The 19,405-nt window shown below is 44.6% G+C and overlaps 1 protein-coding gene across 1 annotated transcript; it reads right to left on the minus strand.

The window, feature by feature from the left end:
- Positions 1-430: 430 nt before the first annotated feature.
- RAB35 (RAB35, member RAS oncogene family) lies at positions 431-15,277 on the minus strand. Its single transcript, XM_056504454.1, has 6 exons — positions 15,095-15,277; positions 11,426-11,476; positions 10,555-10,678; positions 3,799-3,923; positions 3,587-3,711; positions 431-3,047 (listed from the first exon to the last, which is right to left on the minus strand). The coding sequence occupies exons 1-6, from the start codon at positions 15,144-15,146 to the stop codon at positions 2,919-2,921; spliced, it is 606 nt and encodes a 201-aa protein (XP_056360429.1). The 5' UTR covers positions 15,147-15,277; the 3' UTR covers positions 431-2,918.
- Positions 15,278-19,405: the final 4,128 nt, after the last annotated feature.

Genomic DNA, 19,405 nt, shown 5'->3' on the forward strand with positions numbered 1-19,405 from the left:
CACCTTCCAGGAGCAGCCTGGGCAGGGCAAGGGGATGCTGAGGGCATAGCCATGGCTGCAGTTCCTGCACAGATTCATTAAACACATCAATTTCCTGGGAAAGTGAGGAGAGACTCCAGATGCTTTTTAGTCACCTCGGGAGGAGGAGCTTTCAAAGCTCACTCAATACTTTTTGTCGAGCAGAACGACAAAAGATTACAGCACAATCACAGGCATCTCACTCCACACAGAAATAAGCTACCCGTTCCATCTTGCTCTTTCATTCAAACTAAAACAGCAACTAAACATTTGAAAGCATTAATTATGGTTTTTTTAATATCCCCTCTCAGGAAATAACCTTTACACACAGCAGCAGAGCTCACCCCTGGCTTGCCACCCTCCACCTCCAAGTGGTGGACAGCAGAGGAAACAGAGCCTCAAAAAAAAAAGATTTGGCAGCTTGTAACCTTTATTTTTAGTTTTTTAAAATTATTTAAAAAGCATAATTAGAAACTTTCATTACAGAAATAATCCTAGCAAACCAGTTAGACATTCCATTGCTCAACATTTAGGAAACTTCACATCAGCACCACTAGAGACACAGTCCCCACCCCCTCCAATTGAACAGTGATGGCAAGAGCAGAGGTAACTGCTCCTCTACAGCCAGCTCTAGGGAAAAAGAAAAAGAAATTCCCACTTTAAGCCAGGAAGCTGGACCTGGATTGACAGAATTCCAACCACGGCCACAAAAGCCTGGACTCAAAGAGGAGCAATTTTTCCATATAAGAGAACACTCCAGGCATGGGTGCACCATTTCCTCATTTTATTGCATCATTTCCAGTAAATTCAGACATGTTCTTTACTTCTGCCTATATGAAGTTACTCCCTCCTAGATCTGCACACAGCTACCAACAAGATTCCCGAAGTAACACAGCTGGGCTCCCAATCTGCAGGGGGGAGCCCCCCCAGGACAGCTCCCCTCCCACAGCACAGCTCCAGGGACTGGCCCAGCTCCTCCCAGCACACAGCACATTCCACACTGGGGAGCAGACAGGATGGACTGGTGTGACCTAAGCCACCACTTCCCACAGCCACTCAAGTCTTACAATGATCCCAGCTCACTCCAGCTCTTGGGTTACCAATGCAGGATATGTGAAGAACAGAGATGGGTGAAGGCAGCTGGATCTGTATCCCCAGCACCTGAACCCATTAAAACCCCACGTGTTACACATTCATTGTTTGCACTTCGGAAAAAGTCTTTAAAGTGATTGATTGTGATGTGATTGTATCATCAGGGCTCTTACCACAACCTGAAAAATCTAAAAAAATGCAGGCAAAACAAGTGACTAAAATTGAGCCTCTCCTGGGGAAAGGGTGAGGAAGGGAGAGAAGTGGGCTGGTTCCAAACTCATGGACATGGGTGAATCACTTCCTACCAAACTAAGGGCAGCGATTCCATAGGGCCACTTACTGGCACGTGAAGTATGTTCACCTTCAAGGCCTTAAAGGAAGTCATACCCTCCATGCCTTTCAAGGTAAAATTATTTTTTAATATTATTTAGGCAGTAATTCATGTGCTGAGCATGTCCTTTCAGCCCAGACATTTGATATTTTAGTTACACACACACTCTCCACCTTTAACTGCAACTATTCAGGCTGAGGAAGTGAGCCCTTGTTTTCCCAGAAAGGCTGACGAGGGCCAGGAAAATGTTGCTGAGCACAGCAAGCCCAGTTTGTTTCCAAGTGTGATCCTCCACCACCACATAACCCAAGCAAGCAAGCTTTCCATTTCTTTGCATTAAACAGCAGTCCTCCTTCCTAACAGAAGAATCCTGGGAATGATCCTGCAGCTTTCATATTCAGACATCAATAAGAAGAGCTGGATATTTTTTCCCATGCCTTTTCTCTCTCAAAAACAAAAGCTTTGCCACCAAAATTCACATTCAAGTTCAGATTGCCTATTTGTGGACAGGGCAACAAGGAGAAGTTTGGGGTTTTTGGCAGAATCACATGATTTTTGTTCTTCTCAAAAGAAATGGACCCTCACTTAGGACACTGGCAGAACCAGAAGCAGAGGTCAAAGTTGTTAAACTTTGCTTTAACAAAAAAAAAAAAAAAAAAAGAAAAAGGTTTTATCCAAACAAATCCCACTTCTGCAGGTCAGTTTGTGTTCCAGTATCTTGATACAAACTACAGGAGAGCACAGGTACAGCTGGGCTGCAGCACAAGGAGGTGAAACCCAAGGATCCAGCCACAAATCTGGATGATGGCAAGCTGAAATTCCAGGCCCCAGAAGCAGCTCCAGCTGCCAGCCCAGGGGCTGATGAAATGAAACCCCAGGCTCCAGCAGCAACACCTGCAATCCTGGTACCTAGAAAAACACAGCCTGAGCCCCAGGAAAAGCCTGGGACTCCAGGAGAAGCCAGGGGCCCCAGGGGCACCAGTTGCCAGCCTGGAGCCCAACAGAAATGCAGCTGGAAGCCCCAGGAAGCAGTAGCTGCCAGCCTGGGGCCAACTCAAATCAAGAACTTTTAAACTTTTTCTTTAAAAAGATGAACTCTGCAGTCCATGATTGGTTGACATTTAGAAGGCAGAAGCCAAAGCAACAACAGGGAGGCGAGGCTGGTTAAAGCAATATACATTATATACAAACTCTTGGGTTAATTAGTCCACTTGGTAGGCAACGTCCTTCTTGTCTACAAGGCGCACTGGAATGAGCAGGGGAGGAGAGGGGGGCAAGATTCCATCCCACACCTTCTTGGCACTGCAGTGGTAAGGTGCCAGCGCCTCTTGATAGAAAACATGGAGAAAAAATAATCTTTAAATAACGGCACAAAACTGAGCAAGTCCTCCCAAAGCCTGCCCCAGTGGAATTGCCCGAGTCTAGCTGGAGGGGCTGATCTGTCTGAGAGCAGAGTCTCTGCAGCAGGGAAGGGCCATTAGCAGCACCTCTTCTTCCTTTTACTGTTCTTCGTTAGCTTCACCACATCGTTCTGTTGCTGCTGTTGCTGCTTTGCTAAGTTTTCTTTCTTTGCTCGAAGGACAAGCTCTGTAATGCAATTAAACATCTGCAAGAGAAACAAGCACACTCAGACCACCCCAGAACCTGGACTGGCTCCTGGGGGGTGCTGCTCCTTGGAAGCCATTCCCCTTTTCTATTAATTTTTTTCTTTTCATTCCAGTAATGCTTTAGAGACCTTTCCCAACCCACTATGGCCCAAGTGGAAATCCAACACCTGTTCCCAGCCCACTCCCAAACTAACACTACTTTCATCCCTTTTTCCAAACCATTAAATAAAACCAGGACAGTCTGGCAGCTGTGGCCAGGAGTGAGGCCTGGGCAATCCTACCTCCTATCAGCATTCTCAAGTCTTTCCTGCCTAATATGTGAGCACTGTAAAGCTGCTGAAAATGCAGTGTGGGCTCCTTCATTTTGCTTCCCCAACTCTTCCAAGAACAGCTGAATGTCTCTTTTTGACATTTTACCTACTACTTGCAACTTGTACAAGCACTTTTTCTTTCTCAATGGGAAGAATGGAATTTTTATCTCTTCCCACACCATTATCCCCAAATCATTATATCTCTACTCTTCTGAATATTATATTACCTCTTCCACATTAATATTTTCTTTGGCGCTGGTCTCAAACAATTGGATCTCCATCTGCCCAGCAAATTTATAGGCATCTTCTGTTTCTACCACTTTTCGGTCTGGGTCATCATTCTTATTGCCCACTAAAAAAGGAAAGAGAATAAAAGTCAGTTTGGTATTTCAGCAGGCCAGCCCACTAAATGAGATGCTGCACCTCCCTAATTACCCACCTAGTATCCTGCAGACATCATCACAGTTTTGATTAATTTCATGCAACCACCGTTTTACATTCACAAAAGATTCTGCGCTCGTTACGTCGTAGACAACGATGACCCCGTGTGTTCCTCTGTAATACCTGTGGGGCACAAAAGGACAGCAAATGTTAACTCAAGGGATCACCTTCTCTTCCTGAGCTTCTACAGGATTCACAACAAATCCTCAAATTATGGTAATCATGTGCCCCCATTTTCTTCCCATTGAAACTCATGTAGCTCTTTTATAACAGCTTGGTCCCAGGCTATTCCTCCAAAGCTACAGAGTTCGCTGCTCACTCACTCTGTACAAATACATTTCCAAGTCCAAAGACTTCTAAAATCTTCCTTGTTCAGGTTGTCAAGACCTTCAAAGATGAATGCTGTCCTCCAGCTACAGGACCAAAGGCACATGCTCAGAACTGGCTGTAATGTGAACCTTGGGGCTGTGTAAGCCACATCAAGTTTTTGCAGTAATTCTGTTATCTTGTGAACGATCACTTAGACTAAAATTTCAGCAGATCTCCAAATAAACCCAACCTTCAGTCACAGTTCTTTCAAGCTCTCAGAAATTTCTGTCTTGTTGAGCGACTGTGTTCTGATCACACCTTCCTACTCAACAGATCAAGTCCATATGTGCATTCAATATACTCTGCTACCTTCAGCCATTAAAAATAAGCTTTATTTCAGTTAATTCCCATTAGTATTGGGTAACCAGCACCTTTAAAAGATGATGCACAAGTCTGATATTCAAGAAAAATATCTGAATTCAGGTTTCAACATTATCACCTGCACAAAGCTACCAAAGACAGACAGTATGTGCACCATGAATATGCTAAATAAAAAACCAGCAAGCTCTACCTTCTCAGACTTCAGCCACAATCACAAGGCTACCAGGTACATTCCCTATTGCAAATTAGGCAGCCATGACCCAAAAAATAAAAAGTAATCGAAACAGGAAACAGTCAACAGTGAGGTCTTCATCAGGATCCATTTTCTATATTTTGCATAGCTTTATTCTTTTCCTTCCATATTCTTTTCTTTCTTCTGATCAATATTAAAACTTTTAATAAAACAAATTCAAGAAACCAGCATACAAAATTGAGGATTTCCTCTCAAATTGTGACAGCATTCCTAGACCTTGCTGTCTTATCACAAGCACTTCTTGCAGTACATCCACTGCACTTCAGAGATGCCCACTGTGACCATTCTGCTCCTCTTTGATTTTACCAACTCAGCAAACACACCTTTGAACTTCAAAGTCTTTAGATCTAACCCAAACACACCTTTGAGAAGACCTCAAAGCTTCAGCTCACTTTGCTACTGAAGTACTTAAGCAAGTCACTGTCTCTTCCCACCTCCAGCGTCATCCTTCTACAAGAGAAGCAACCTGCCTTCATACACATCAGACTTGCAGAGAGGCACAGACCACCCCCAGAGTCACACACCTTCCTCTCCTGATGCCCCTGCAGTGACAATGCCTGGGTATCAGTGCTCCTCCATGTTGCTCTGCAGCAGTAGAACATTCTGTTCCCACTTTCTGACTGGGCACTTGCAGAAGACATTCAAATACTTCTCCCATGTCATGTTTTACCACTGATTTACATTTGCTGCCCTTGACAAGAACTAACTCCGGTAAGAATTCTTTATTCCCAGCTCATAAGAAATCCTGCACTTTCAAATGTTCTAGTCCATTCGCAGTCAGTTCTTTCAACAACTTGAAAACTTGCTACAGCACTGCATTTGTGCTTTACTTGATTACAACTCAGCTTTACTCATAACTTGGATCCTTTAGAGGGAAAAGTACTCCATGGCCTGAATCCACATGTTGCAAAAATAACCCATCCTCTCCTGTCACTGTCCTGTGACAATGTGCCCTGCACATTGTTTTAATGAATCCTGTTTTGTGTGATAATATCAGAAAGGGAAAGATCCCCAATCCTAACACACTGGATTTATCCACAGCTCAACAATAAACCCTTTATCTTCAAGCTCTCCCATATCACCACCTAATAGTATTTTAATTCAGCAGCCCTCAGGCTGACCTACACTTCCTCCAACACTGAACACTGCATTTGCCAAGACAATGCTCAGCCCTGGCAAAGCGTAGTGCTCCAGCCGCACCTACACGGAGCTGCTCCGTTCTGCTGCACAGCGAGCCCAGCCTGGCATCCCTTCAGCCCAGACAGGGCCCAGCAGAGCATCCTGCTGCTCCTCCCTTGTCCACACACCCACATTTTCTCCTAAGCAAAGCATGTGATGTTGGGAGGGAAAACCGGCAGCCTGCACACACTGATCCCACTCTGACACATCAGCACTGCTGGATTTTGCTCCTGGGATGGGCTGTGGGCTAGACCCTGCAGCATAGACCACCACAGCAATGGGAACTCTGCAGGAGCCTGGAGCTCCTGCCACTGATATTGCCAACCACCTCAGCAGAAATAGCTTCCTTTGTGCAAGACAGCAACCCCTGACTCCTGCTGAGTGCCTACCAGCATACACTGCTTCTATTTTTGGAAGGGAAAATTGTCTGGCACATCGTTCTAGAAAGGTTGCCAGCCCCTCATCTACACTAAAATGTCATTTTCTCTATTGGCTGTCATTGGCTGTTGAGAGAGATAAGCCTGAGAGATACAACCTGTTATTCTCTACCTCAAGTCCCATAGCACACACTTTTTTTCTTCAAAAAGCTGGTCATGCCATTTGCTGTCACTTGTTAGATACAGCTCTGCAACCTAGGTAACATTTTCAGCTTAACAAGTACAGCAAAGCTTCTCCAGCCCCAAATGCAGGACAGTACTAGAAAACAAAATCTGATTTATCCTATCCCCAACTTCCAGAATGATGCAGTGCAGAATTGCTTTTATAACAGGCTGTGGGCTTTGGCGAGTAGAGAACAGATGGGGCTTTTGGTATTCAGGGAGGAGTAGGTGTAAATTTTGTGCTTTTGGCAACCAAGAGGTAGTTGAGACTTTGACACAAGGGAAAGAATGTCTTATCTCCTTCCCATCCACATTTTTGGGGAAATGGAGAGCACAGAAATGAGAGCAGAAGAGACCTGAACGATCTGAGCCTCTCGGTCACAGACTGATGCTAGTTGTCCTCTGTGTGGTGGGGCTGCTCTGCCATGTACTCTGCAAACCCCCAAAGCACCTGCTGGTGCAAATAGCTTCATGAAATACAGAAATAAATGTTCTAGACCAGTTATTCATGTTAAGAGTATCCATGAAAGTATTATCCTCCTGAGGAGAAAGACAATCAAACCTCACCAGTGTACACCCTTGGATGCTTGGTAATAGCCAACAATCTCCCATATAGTTGGAAGAGTTCCTTACACCTAGAGGCTTTACATTTAGACAAGGTGTGGAAAAGGCTGAAGAAAGCCAACATTTAAGTTGAAATAAACACCTTATTGCTTGTTCTACCAGCACTAGAATGAAACTGGAGGTTACCAAACTGAACACGTCCTTCTGCATCCCACCGTCAACATCCCTGAACACGGCCTTGGGAAACACCAGGAACATCTGCCACTCGCTGGGGCATTCCCTACTGCAAGAAACCAGTGAGAAAGTTCTCATACTCCCTCTAGCAATTCCTTCACAATATTAACATCTGGAGTTATAACAACCAGTTTCATGAAGCACAGCATGAGCTAAGTCAGATTTAAAAGAGACACTATGTGGATCCAGTAGGACCCATATGTTGTTTTTTTTCAGGAAAACATGTAACTGCCAAATGTGAGAGACAGGTCACTGGTTTAATCCAGCTTCTTTATTTATACTTCACTACTTTGTAGCACATGTTCCCTTCATTTTTTCATTCATCTAGAATTCTAACCATTTCCAGAGACTTCTAATAATCTAGTTTCATACTCGTCTTTCTTTCAAGTTCTTGGAAGCACATCTATTGTCAGTCAGACAATTCTTTTAACTACTAGCCTTTTAGTCATATCTGCTTTACAAGACACAGCAATTCTATCATCTCAAAGATCTTATCCCTCTCTCAAACATGCCATTCCACAGGAAACCATGGCAGAAGTTCCCTCTGCTATCACTATTCATTCTGAGCTGGCATCTGACAACTATTATGTAAAGCTTGAATCCTAAACCCACAGTCCTGAATCAGGACAAAGTAGTCCTGTCTACAAGAGGAAATCAAGTACAGGGACTGGCTGTTCATGCATTTTAAGTATTCCTGCTAATACAGCTGCGTCCTGGCATGCTAAATCCCTGGTGAATTTAAATCAAATTTAATTTGGATGACATTCCATGGCAACCAAATTCACACAGATCAGCCTCTCCTCCCAGGAGGCACCAGCTAGCCCAGTATTTCCACATTTAACAGACAATAAAACCAGCTGCCTTTATACTTCCTAGTTAGTCTGAAATTCTAATCTAGTTTCATTTTCTAAAGCTTCTGTAGAATACTCCAGACCAACTTGATTTCTGTTCCTTAAAAGTTTTATTCTGCTTTTCAGCTTTTGACTGTAGCTACAGTCGCGTGAAATCAAACTAGTACAGCCTTTTAATGTTTCCCAATTTTCCACTATTAACTTCCTACCACCTCTACCATTTTGCAGTTCTAAGTCCACAAAGCAGCAGTACCAACCTATTACTGTAATTACCAGATGGGCTCTAATTTCAGGCTTGCTTGCCAGGCTTGGCTCAACATCAACCTGAACTCTGCCTTTCACTGTAAAGGGACTCCTTGACCTACTGTATTACTGAAGAAACTACCTTTTATGTTCTTAACTTCAGTCTAAACCTCAGTCTAGTCAAAGACTAGGCAGATTACTACATTCTGTTGACAGGGCACTCACACTCCACCCACGATTTAATAGCCAAGCCCTTTTGTAAGAACAAGTAAGGTTACTTGATTTGTCAGCCAGTTTAGGATAAATAAATCAGCTATTTACTTTGTCAATAAATGAAAACACAACAAAAAAAAAAAAAAAAAAAAAAAAAAAAAAAAAAAAAAAAAACAACAAACCTGCCAAAACCATTTCTAAAATTTAGCTAGTTATCACCTGGTTTTATAGACGATATGATCAGGAACACTACGCAGGCACAGCCAACCAACCTAGCAAGAGGAGGCCTCATCCCACTCTAACCAGCATTCCCAAAGTGTTTTCCTCAACACTTCACGTGCACTTGGGACACATTAACTTCACTGCACAGAATTGCAGAAAATGCAGCTCTTTTTCCTTGCCCATGGAGGATTCTGTAACTACCAGAGCTAAGGCAGAAACCCCGAAATGTTAGCTCCCCCCAAAGTCAAATATGCCTCACTTGAGTAAAAACCAATATAAAAGGAAGGAGCAGCAGAGTTCCAACAGGTCATGGCACAAACCCCTCAAACCATTTCAGCTGATCTATTTTAAATGTTAATCAAGACAAGGATTTACATAAAACACTGCGCAGAGTCCGATGCAAGCTATTCCCGCTGCCAGAAGGAATCCTCCTTTGCTGGTATTCCCTCAGTGGGAATACAAACACCATGGCTTCCCAAGCTGGCTGGCATCAGCCCCATGAGCTGAGGCTCATTCCTGAGCCCCGAGTGGCGTCGGGGAATCTGCAAACAGGAAGGCCATGTGCTGACTCAGCAGTGCTGAGCCACCCGTCATAGCTGACGGGGCTGCAGCGCTGCTCGCTGCCTCCCCCTCACCACTTCCTTCCCAAAGCTGCCTGCAGTGCTCCAACAAGAAGTGATGTCACACACACAGGAACCCTTCAAGAGGCAACCGAGTTTTTTTCAAGCTGAACACTTAAGAAACAATGGAAGTAACCCAGTAATATCTGTATAGGAGTGAAGAGGAAAGGGGCGGTGCACACATCACGTTCAACTTTGCCATTTCCAGTGCTTTAGACATAACACAGATGTAACCAATCTCATTATTTTCAGGTCTGAGTAAATTAATCAATCCATCAGCTGAAAATGCTCTCAAATAAGAACCAAAGGAGAAGTGAGTCATAAAAGACCATGTGAAACACCTGTATCTTTCAAGAATTATTTTGGTTAAAACCCAAGGGAACAAAAGTTCCATTTCCATTTGCACTTTTCCCTCTTTCCCCTGTGAGCAGTCCACCTTCACTGCAATCAGTTTACAAATACGTTTTATTCTTAGTTCCCACCAGTGCAGCTCTAGGTGTGGTTTCTTCAGGAACAGGAAAAGCTCTGCACACGCTATTCAAAAGGACAATGAGTTCGAATCTGAATTCCAACCAAGGAAAAGGTTAATATCATGTGGGCGTCTGCTTCAGCAGAATTCCACACAAAGATAGCTGCTAAAGCATTTGTCCTAAAGGAAAAACCAGGGATCAGAAATCCTACTTTTCAATCTCCAAGCTGCTCATTAGTTATATGACACTGACAGAGGGTTTGCACTCTGTGCTTCTGCAGTGCATTCAAAGGATGAACTTGGACAGGCACAGAGACAAGCTGTCTACTATATGCAGTCTGGTAACTCCAGTTCTACCATTTGGAATCCAGCAGCAGAGGAATAATACAAAGCCACCACAGAAATGCATAGAAGGGTGAGGAACTCTGAAATCCCAGCTCCAAACCTTGCCAGGATATCACCACCACAGTCGGTTCTGACACAGCTCAGAGAAGTGTCACTGTACAGACCACACAGCTATCATTACTTAATCAGCTGCAACACTTAAGTATTTAAAGCCCAATTCTGGCCTAGGAGATGCAGGCCCAAAGGCACACAGCACAAAGGCTGTTACTCACGTTGATGTAATAGTCCGGAAGCGTTCTTGGCCAGCTGTGTCCCAGATCTGCAGTTTCACCTTCTCTCCATTGATCTCAACTGTCCGGATTTTAAAATCCACTCCAATGGTGGTAATGTAGCTGCCTGGAGGGAAAGCGTGGGTAAGTGAGAACCTAAGTCTTGTCATTTTGGATGTCCCAAAGCACACTTCTTGAGCACTACTTGGCAGCAGCTCAGACTGGACAAGAGAACGAGGTTCCCCATATCTGCTTACTGTTTAAAATGCCTTGCATCATGCTGATCTGCATATTTTTATCTGTAGCTAACAGCTTTTTCCTAGCCATAAAACCACTTCTCCCATGCCACCTTTGAAACTAAAAGCTCAGAGTTACAAAATAAAATTACTATTTTTCTATCCCATTTATCAAGAGTATGCATCCAAACATCTCAAGAAATAGACAGTAACTATGAGGGCATTTCACTTGTGAAAATTTTGAGACAACACTTTGCTTTAAACGCTTGTGCAAACACTTGCTTTGAATAGTCTGTTCTAAGAGTTTCCTCCCAATAAATTGGTTATATCACTAATATAAGTGGTTTACCACAATCCTCAATCATTCTAAATCCCAAATGGCTAATAGGAAGTCTGCAGAAAGTACAGCATAACCTAACCCACCTAAGCTGTTTCTGGAACCACCTCAGTATTTCAATACTCAGGTACTCCAGCTGCCAGTGAAGATCAGACAGGATGGCCTGTAGGCTTATATCAAAGATGAAAGCATGATGTATTCCCAGCAGAGCTACCAGTAGGCAAACACAGATTCCTTACCAGCCAGCAGAACTGGAGCAAACCTAGAGCATTTCACTTACTGAAAGAAACAAACCACTCACCTGAGAAGGTATTATCTGCAAAACGCAACAGCAAACTGCTCTTGCCCACACCTACGACAAACAAACACAGCAAATCTTTCAATACAGTCATCCTGGGGGTCAGGGAACATAGCAGTGTTTTACCCATCCATTGCATAAAAATTAGCACATCGTTTAGTACCATCCACTTTGACTGCTCATCTCCACACCCTCCTTGGAGATTTGACCAAGCTCAGTCACCCCAAGACTCAGGTTGCTTCTGGTAGCAGTGCAGGGAAGGGGGGCTTGTGCCCTTCCTCCTCTAGCCCTCAGCAATCCCTCCAACAGCAGCTTCTGAACTTTGGCCAGTTCAAGAGGTCAGAGAAGAGTAACAACTAAAAGCAAGTTTACAATCAGGAGGCTTACATCTGCTAGGGAAAGAGCCAAAGCTGAGCATGTCCTGTGAATTAACAAGTGCTCAGAACACTGCTCTGAATTCAGCACTCTATTGAATTCCACTTGCACATCACGGGTGACGTCAGTAACACCACTGCCTACCTCCCGTTCTGTGTGGAATTTGGGCTGCTCTGACAATCACACCAGGGCTCGGTACTACAGAGCTCACATTAGCATGGCCACAGTCTAACAGGAGCCTAAACCAAACAGGAATCCTGTACTGCCATCCAAAACAGCCTTGTTCCATATCTAACAGGAAGGACACACACCTTTCTGAAGCTGTCCCTGTTGCCAAAATGCTCCACGAGACATTTCTCTAAATGCTTTGAGCAGCACTTCATCCAGGTTTTCCATAACTGATGGTTTGCACCCTGATCACACCCTGTTGCAGGGAAGCATTTTTCGTAGTGCTACAGACAAGAACTGTAAGAAACTCATTCCTGCACACCCACCCAAGGGAATCTGGGTATCCAAATGCCTCCATGTTGTTATCTCTGCATAACATCTTTGCTGTTAATGACCCTTCCTCCCCAAAATAAATCTGCTACGGCATGAATAGGAAATTCAACTTCACCAGGGTAATTGTCTATTAAATCTTCTCAGGTAGAAGTTATTCAAGGTAATTATCTTGATGATGCATAACTTGCAAGCTCTTCTTGATAGTAGACTGCAAAGGCTATGCAGAATTCCAGTTCTCAGCTGCTGGCATGTGACAACAGCTACCATCAAAAAATAAAAACCAAGCTAAAAATCTGCATGATTACAGTAAGCCAGGTCTTATTTGCAGAGTTCAAATCACCAGCCATCTGGAGAAGCCATGCTCATTTCTCATTGCTACCAAGCTAAGGAGGAAAAGAGGAAAGGAACTAAAAAATACAAAGATGCAGCATTGATCTAATCAATACCTCTGAGCTCAAAAAAGGCAGCAGAGCAGTTCTTGTACTTTAACAGAGGACTGGTTATTTAGCAAGAGTTAACACTCTGCAAATACCAGTTAACTAAGAAAAAATAAGAAACTAAGAAAACAAGAATGTTTCAGCAGCAAGTGCTTTTTGACCAAGCAGCCCTAGCCTTCAGCTCAGTGAAAGGCAAGAAGGTGCCGGAACCCGCGGAGCTGTCAGACCACAGCAGCATGTCCAGCTCAGGCAGCCCTGGGCGATGCTGCAGAGCTGCACATGACACTGCTCTGTCACACTGCCCTCCACTGCACAAGCTGCACAGCTCCCAGCACACTGGCAGCTTCAGAGAGAAGAAATCTCCCGAACTCAGGAAGTTCTACATGCTCCCAGTGACAATGATCTCACTAAACAAACACTGCCTGACCCACACTTGTTCACGTGTAGAGAAACCACACTCTTGGTGACCCCACACTTCCCACACTGAGCTGTTTGAAGATCTGAAAAGAAGGCTCACAGGGACCTCAGCTTGTTGAAGACAGCAAAATGTAACAAAACAAAACAAAAAAAGCCCTATTGACTTTGCACAGTTAAAATTAAAAGCGAATTTCAGTGTCAGACAAGATTCTAAGACCCGTATCTTACTGAACGGTAGAATGAATTAAAGAAGCAGATGCAAAGCTCAGATCATCTGTATTATTTTTAAATATCTGGCACAGCTGAAATCACCAGCAGCTTCTCAAGATGACCTGTTCTAAAAACACACAAACCTACTACCCTCTTGACAGATTTGCATACAGGGGAAAGCAGATGAGACAGAAGTATCCTATCCAGTTACAGTCCACTTCCTATTGCAGGGAATAAATGTCAATAAACAAGGATAGCAAACTGTTTTGCAAAAGCAGAGACAAAGCCTTCCTGTTGAGGTTAGCAAAAACAAAACCAAAGAAAAATCAATAGTCAAACTACATAGTGAGATTTAATTACAGCAGAAAACCACAGACAGCCTGACAATTCTCACAACACTCCTTTCACTGGATGCACTATATGGATTTTACTCAAGAAGACTGAGCTGAGAAAATGTATTTGATTGTTTAAAACGAGAAGTCTTCCTCAGAGTTTTCACTATCCTGTTTATCTTGCCTGAACAGTTTTGGAACTCATCAGCAAGCAACAGAGTTACTGCTCTACTCGGAATGCAGCGTTTGGTTGTAATAATCCACAGGCTGCCAGAACTGCCTGGGGTTTAAGCTGCTCTAAAGCTCTTGTCCTGTCTCCCTCCTTAGAGCCCTTCATGCAGACACAGTTTAGCCTAGAATAAAACATTTTTTACATGAAGCTAAAGCTTCTGAAGGTGACAAGTGCCAAGATCGTGCAACATTCCTCTTTCATCCAAGAGCTGTGCCTCGCAGCATGCCGGGACCTGCCGCCCCACGGACCACACCTCTGTTAAAAGAAGAGGGTGGATGCACCCTTCTCCAGCTTATGGAAATTCAACTGGAAGCTGCTGGAGTGCTACCAACACCGAGCTGCACCGGCGGCAGCAATCTTCCCAGCCCAATTCCTGTGTTCCCAGACCAAAGCACCAGACACTGGCTTGGTTCACACGCTCAGCTCTCCAGAAGTTTCTGAGGTTGCTGCAGAAGTATTTAAAGGTCTATTTTCAAAAAAAACCTCGAACTACGCCTTTATCTCCTGTTTTTAGATATTTGCATCCTATACTGTAACAAGAAATATACAAAGCCACCAGCTCTTCCAGGATTTATTTAAAAAAAATAAGGAACTCCAGAACTGAGACTTCAGACTGAAGCACAGAAAAAGTCTTAAGGAATAATTAAGGTAATAATGACTGCTAAAACGTACTAGCTGCCAAACTGGAAACAATAGTCCTTAGGGCAGCCAGCCCTTCCCATCGATCCCTAAACTGTCTGTCACAGGGGAAGGGAATCCCCTTCTCATCCCAGCAACAGATTAGTGGGCGCCGTCAAAACATGCTCTCGCCAAGGTTGATGCCGGCAGCGCTGCCGGTGCCGTCCTGACTTCTACGTGTCTAATCTGCCTTTTCCCAAACCCAGCCAAGCTATTTACCATAATATCCTGTGGTAGCCAGTTCCGCAGGTTTATCAGATAAAACCTCCCGAAACCCAAGCGAACGCGCCCCGCCATTCACACACAGCGCGGGGTCCCAGCTCAGCCCCGCGCCGCGGCACCGGCAGCACAACGCCCCGGGCGGAGCCGCCGCCCCTCCCCGGCTCCCCCGCCCCGGCCCCGCCGCCGCACTCCGGCCCCTCACGGCCCGAGGGGCGGCCACCCCGCCAGCGGCCTACCCACGCCCCCGCGCCGTGCCGCCCGCGCTCACCGCTGTCGCCGATGATGAGCAGCTTGAAGAGGTGGTCGTAGTCCCGGGCCATGGCCGGGGCGCGGCCGCGGGCGGCGGAGCGGGCGGGGGGGGGGGGCGGGGGGCGGCGGCGGCGGCTCCGGCCGGAGCCACTTCCCGGACAAACAGCCGGAACTGACAGCGGGGCCGCCGCCGCGCGTGCGCGGGGCCGCCGCCAGGGGCCTCCGGCTGCCCCGCCGCGCATGCGCCGGCCCCGCCCCGCCCCTCGCCGCGGCTGCGCGGGAACACGGCCGCGCCCTCCCGCGCCCGCGCCTGCGCGCTGGGGCCGGCGGGTGAGGCGGGTGGCGCGCGCCGGCGGCCATGGCGGGAGCGTGAGGGACCCGCCGCCTTCTGCCGCCCTCCGCTCCGTTTCCCCTCCACGGGAACCTTGTGTTCCCCCAGTGCCGAGCCGCCGGAGACCTCCGTCGGGCACGTGTTTCACCCCCCAGTTCCCGTAGGTGCTCGTGTGAGGACGCGGCAGAAAGCGACGCTGCCGCCAGGAAGGCATCAAAGGCGTGAGGGAGCCGCAGCGCTCCCAGCTCTGCTCCAAGGGAGCGATTGTGTAGGGACAGGAACAGTTCCCGCCGCAGGTGAGGAGCCTTAGAGCAGTGATACGAAATGCCCAGGTGTGTGTCACAGGCCTGGCAAATCAGGCCAGTCTGAAATGAAATTCGTGGGGTTTTTACTCCAGAGATGTGCTTGTGTATAGCTCAGGAAGGGCCTCTTAGCAGCAGCTGTGCTTGCACCGTCCCCAGCCCCCATCTGAAGGTCTAAGGCACCCTCCAACAGCCTGAGTGATTTTGTTACCAGTTTCACAGACGTTGACTACACAAATTCTGTAAGACTATGGTCACTTCTTAGGTGATCTCCACTTCTGAGTGGAGACATGGCCCAAGTGAAATGCTGGGATTTTTCTCTGATTTGTATTTATAGAAAAAACATTCTCACTGGCACTTGAACTCCTGAGATCAAGTTGAATTATTTAATGAAACCTGTATTACTAACATCCATTGTCATTCAGATAGGAAGAGGTTAGCACTCAAGAACTTGGATTGTTATCCAAGTTAGGAAGGAATTGTTTCCTGTAAGGGTGGTGAGGCCCTGGCACAGCTTGCCCAGAGAGATTTTTGCTGCCCCTGAATCCCTGGAGGTATCCAAGGTCAGACTGGGTGGGGACTGGGGCAACCTGGTATAATTATAAACCTGTCTTAATCTCGACCTTCAAAAATGTATTAAGAGTTTTCAAAGTTCACCCCTTCAAGGTCCTCACATCCAGGAATCCACTCGTGACCTTCAGCTCACTCTGCAACCTATGCATTTTAAACACCACACACACACACACATTATATATATATATATATGTATGTATGTATGTATATGTATGTATCACCCACCCCAGACAAGCATTGGGGCAGCCCATCATGCAAATGCAGCCCAGCACCACCAGAGTAACTGAGGACACTGCAGCTGCAGGGAAATCCCTTGAATCCAGCACATAAATCACCAGCTCAAACCCAAAATGACAGTGACTCCTATTATCTCTATTTTTAAGCTCATGAAACCTCATCATGTGAAAACCGTCATGATGTTACCAAATAAAATGGACAGTAAGAGCTGTGACTAATAAAAAAAAAAAAAATCAAAATATTTGAATATTTTATGCTTTTACATGTCTCCCTTCCACTGTAATTTTTAGCACCTTGTAAGTTTAAACCTTTCTCATAAATTATTTTTTGATCTTCTTGAAATACACACAATTCAGCTGTCACTCAGAGACAGTTGCTTGATAGTTCAAAGATGTTATTACCATCAGTTGTAGGGAAAATTATCTTTTACTGACAAATGGTATTTTTAACACATTTGAAATGAGAAAAAAATTCTTTAGTCTCCAAGCTGGCACAAGCAATTCATCACATCTCATGTTGTGGCAAAAATTATGGGTATTTTGTCTCTGATATATATATATTATACTGTAATGTATAAATAGTTTAGCAAAAAGTAGGCATCAAAATGCAAATCAAGTGTTTCACTGTGACTGAAAAATCAGCATATTCTCCACAAGTGCAAGGAACTTCTACTCCTCCCTCTCAGGAACAACTAAGCTCAGTGCAGAAATTCAGGTGCTGTTTGGGAAGATGAATGAGTTTTTCCACTTGCTGCTACCTAAGCTGGAAATCTTTAGAAGGATCTTGTTCTAAAGAACAAGTTAATAAAAAAGGGCTTCATTTACCTATAATTTTTTTTGCCATGTTGATGTGGAGCATCAATTGGAATCAGAATAGGTAAGCCAAGGTGCACATGATAAGAGCTCAAAGAGCCATTCTTCACCAAAACTTGACAATTTTTCATCCCTTCCTGGCTGCAGTAATGGAGGCAGTGATTCCACTACAATCACTGAGCTTTTTGACACCTACTTTATAGGTTTTGAATGGCATCAAATTTTGGATGTGTTTCAGGGCAGAGGTTTTGCATTTCATGGTTTAACTGCTGTTCCTGTGATCCTAAAGCACAGCTAGTTCATCACAGCCAAAACTCATGCCAGTGCCCTGAGCTGCCAAATCTTTAGGAGCATTGAGTTTTCACTCTTTACCATTACCAGTGCAAAATACGGTTTTAAGATCATTTCAGATTCACAAGTATTTTGAAAGGCAAAAATCAGTATTAAAACTCACCTTCAGAATGTAGCTGAATGTGATAAAATAGAAGTTTCCATCAGACCAACTGGGAAGCACTCCAGTTTTGTAGAAATATGTCCAATGCATAAATACAAAATCAGAGATAATTACCTAAAGAACCACTGTGTAGCTTGGCTTCACAGCTGATCACAAACTGAATGTGTCAACGACATGGTGGTGTTGCAACAAAGAAACATCCAGAGCTTGTGTTGGGGTGAACAACTGTGTGTGTTATGTAGGGCTTGCAAAACAACTCCCCATGAGAACTGGGCTAGCAGTGGACACCTGGAGGCAAAAAGGAGTCAGAGTGAAACAAACATGAGGGGCAGCAGTGTAAGTTTAGAAAACATGAAAATCTCTAATAAAATACATAGAAAATCTAAATTTATTTCATCCAGGGCTGAGGACACTGAAGTGACGATGCGGTTACTACAAAAATGATCTGTTTTCAGTGTCTGTGGGAACAGGACAAGCAGCAAGGAAAACTTCTTCTTCAGACATGAGGTACTTTCTGACAGTCTGATAAGTTCATATAATGAAATAGATGGCACAGAGAGGCTATGGAATCTCCATCCCACAATGCTGCAACTGTGTGGCAATCAGCTAGGAATGGTGTAGTGGGAGCTGAGCCTATCATAGGGTAAAAAATTCCCAAGTTCCTTCCACTAACTCCTATAGTAAATATGTTGTCAGGACACCACAGGCTGCGAACTGACACAGCACCAAGAACCTCTTACCAGATTCTCATATTTCTGACCAGAATGAACCCCAACACTCCCAAGTACCTGCTTACAATTGTGTCTTGCTGTTTGAGGCATTAGTATGATAAAAACGTTCTTGTGTTTGCTGCTACTGCCATAATGGGCAGAAAATTGCTTCCAGCAGAACATGTGATGTGGTCCCATGGGATTCCACTTCATGCTTTCAAATTTTATGATGTGTAGTGTTGTGTTCTCCCAGCATCATGGTTTGAGCCATCCAGAGTTACAAGCAAGGAAGATAACACACACACACACCCCACCCACATGGAATAACAAATATTAGTGCTCTGGCCTCTCAGGTGCAAACCAGCTTCTGTGACTTTCATAAAATAGATAAGGCTCACTTCACTATTGCTCTACGTGGAAAGTAAAGCTCATTTTGCCTTATAAAAGTTTGTATTGTGGAACAAGATTTTCACTATTTCCATCAAGTGACATAAAATGTACTAGTGAATTAATTTATTTTTTTTTTTAAGAGAGATACATGTGGCCAGGTAAAATAAAATACTTTCTTGGAGCAGCACAACTCATTGACCAAAAAACCTAATGCCAAGTATCTTGTGAAGCCTTTGACGATGTAAATACAAAGGACTTTTCACAAGTTGGGTAACTAAAAAGCTGCCTGTAGTCAAAAATACTTTGGAAATTAACGGGAGTAATTACTTACAAACTTCATTAAATGTCAGTTCTGGCTTGACTTTAAACCCTGTCTTGCCTCAGTTCTGCAAAAGGTTTTCACAGATCACAGCACTGTCCACTCTACAAACTTTATGCCCTAGAACAAACAGGCCTGAAAAGTAAATCACAGTTTTTGTTGACAAATGAATTTGTAAAAAGAGGAGTTTACAACAGAAGGA

Source organism: Oenanthe melanoleuca, chromosome 15 (genome assembly GCF_029582105.1).
Source record: "Oenanthe melanoleuca isolate GR-GAL-2019-014 chromosome 15, OMel1.0, whole genome shotgun sequence".
Taxonomy (NCBI): domain Eukaryota; kingdom Metazoa; phylum Chordata; class Aves; order Passeriformes; family Muscicapidae; genus Oenanthe; species Oenanthe melanoleuca.

Bases quoted from the DNA above. Each gene is read 5' to 3' on its own strand.
- RAB35 (XM_056504454.1), bottom strand. From the start codon at position 15,146: ATGGCCCGGGACTACGACCACCTCTTCAAGCTGCTCATCATCGGCGAC. The intron at 11,477-15,094 runs GTGAGCGCGGGC...TGTTTGTCGTAG, and splicing joins GCTCATCATCGGCGACAGCG to GTGTGGGCAAGAGCAGTTTG. The intron at 3,712-3,798 runs GTGGGTAATTAG...TTCCTTTTTTAG, and splicing joins TGATGTCTGCAGGATACTAG to TGGGCAATAAGAATGATGAC.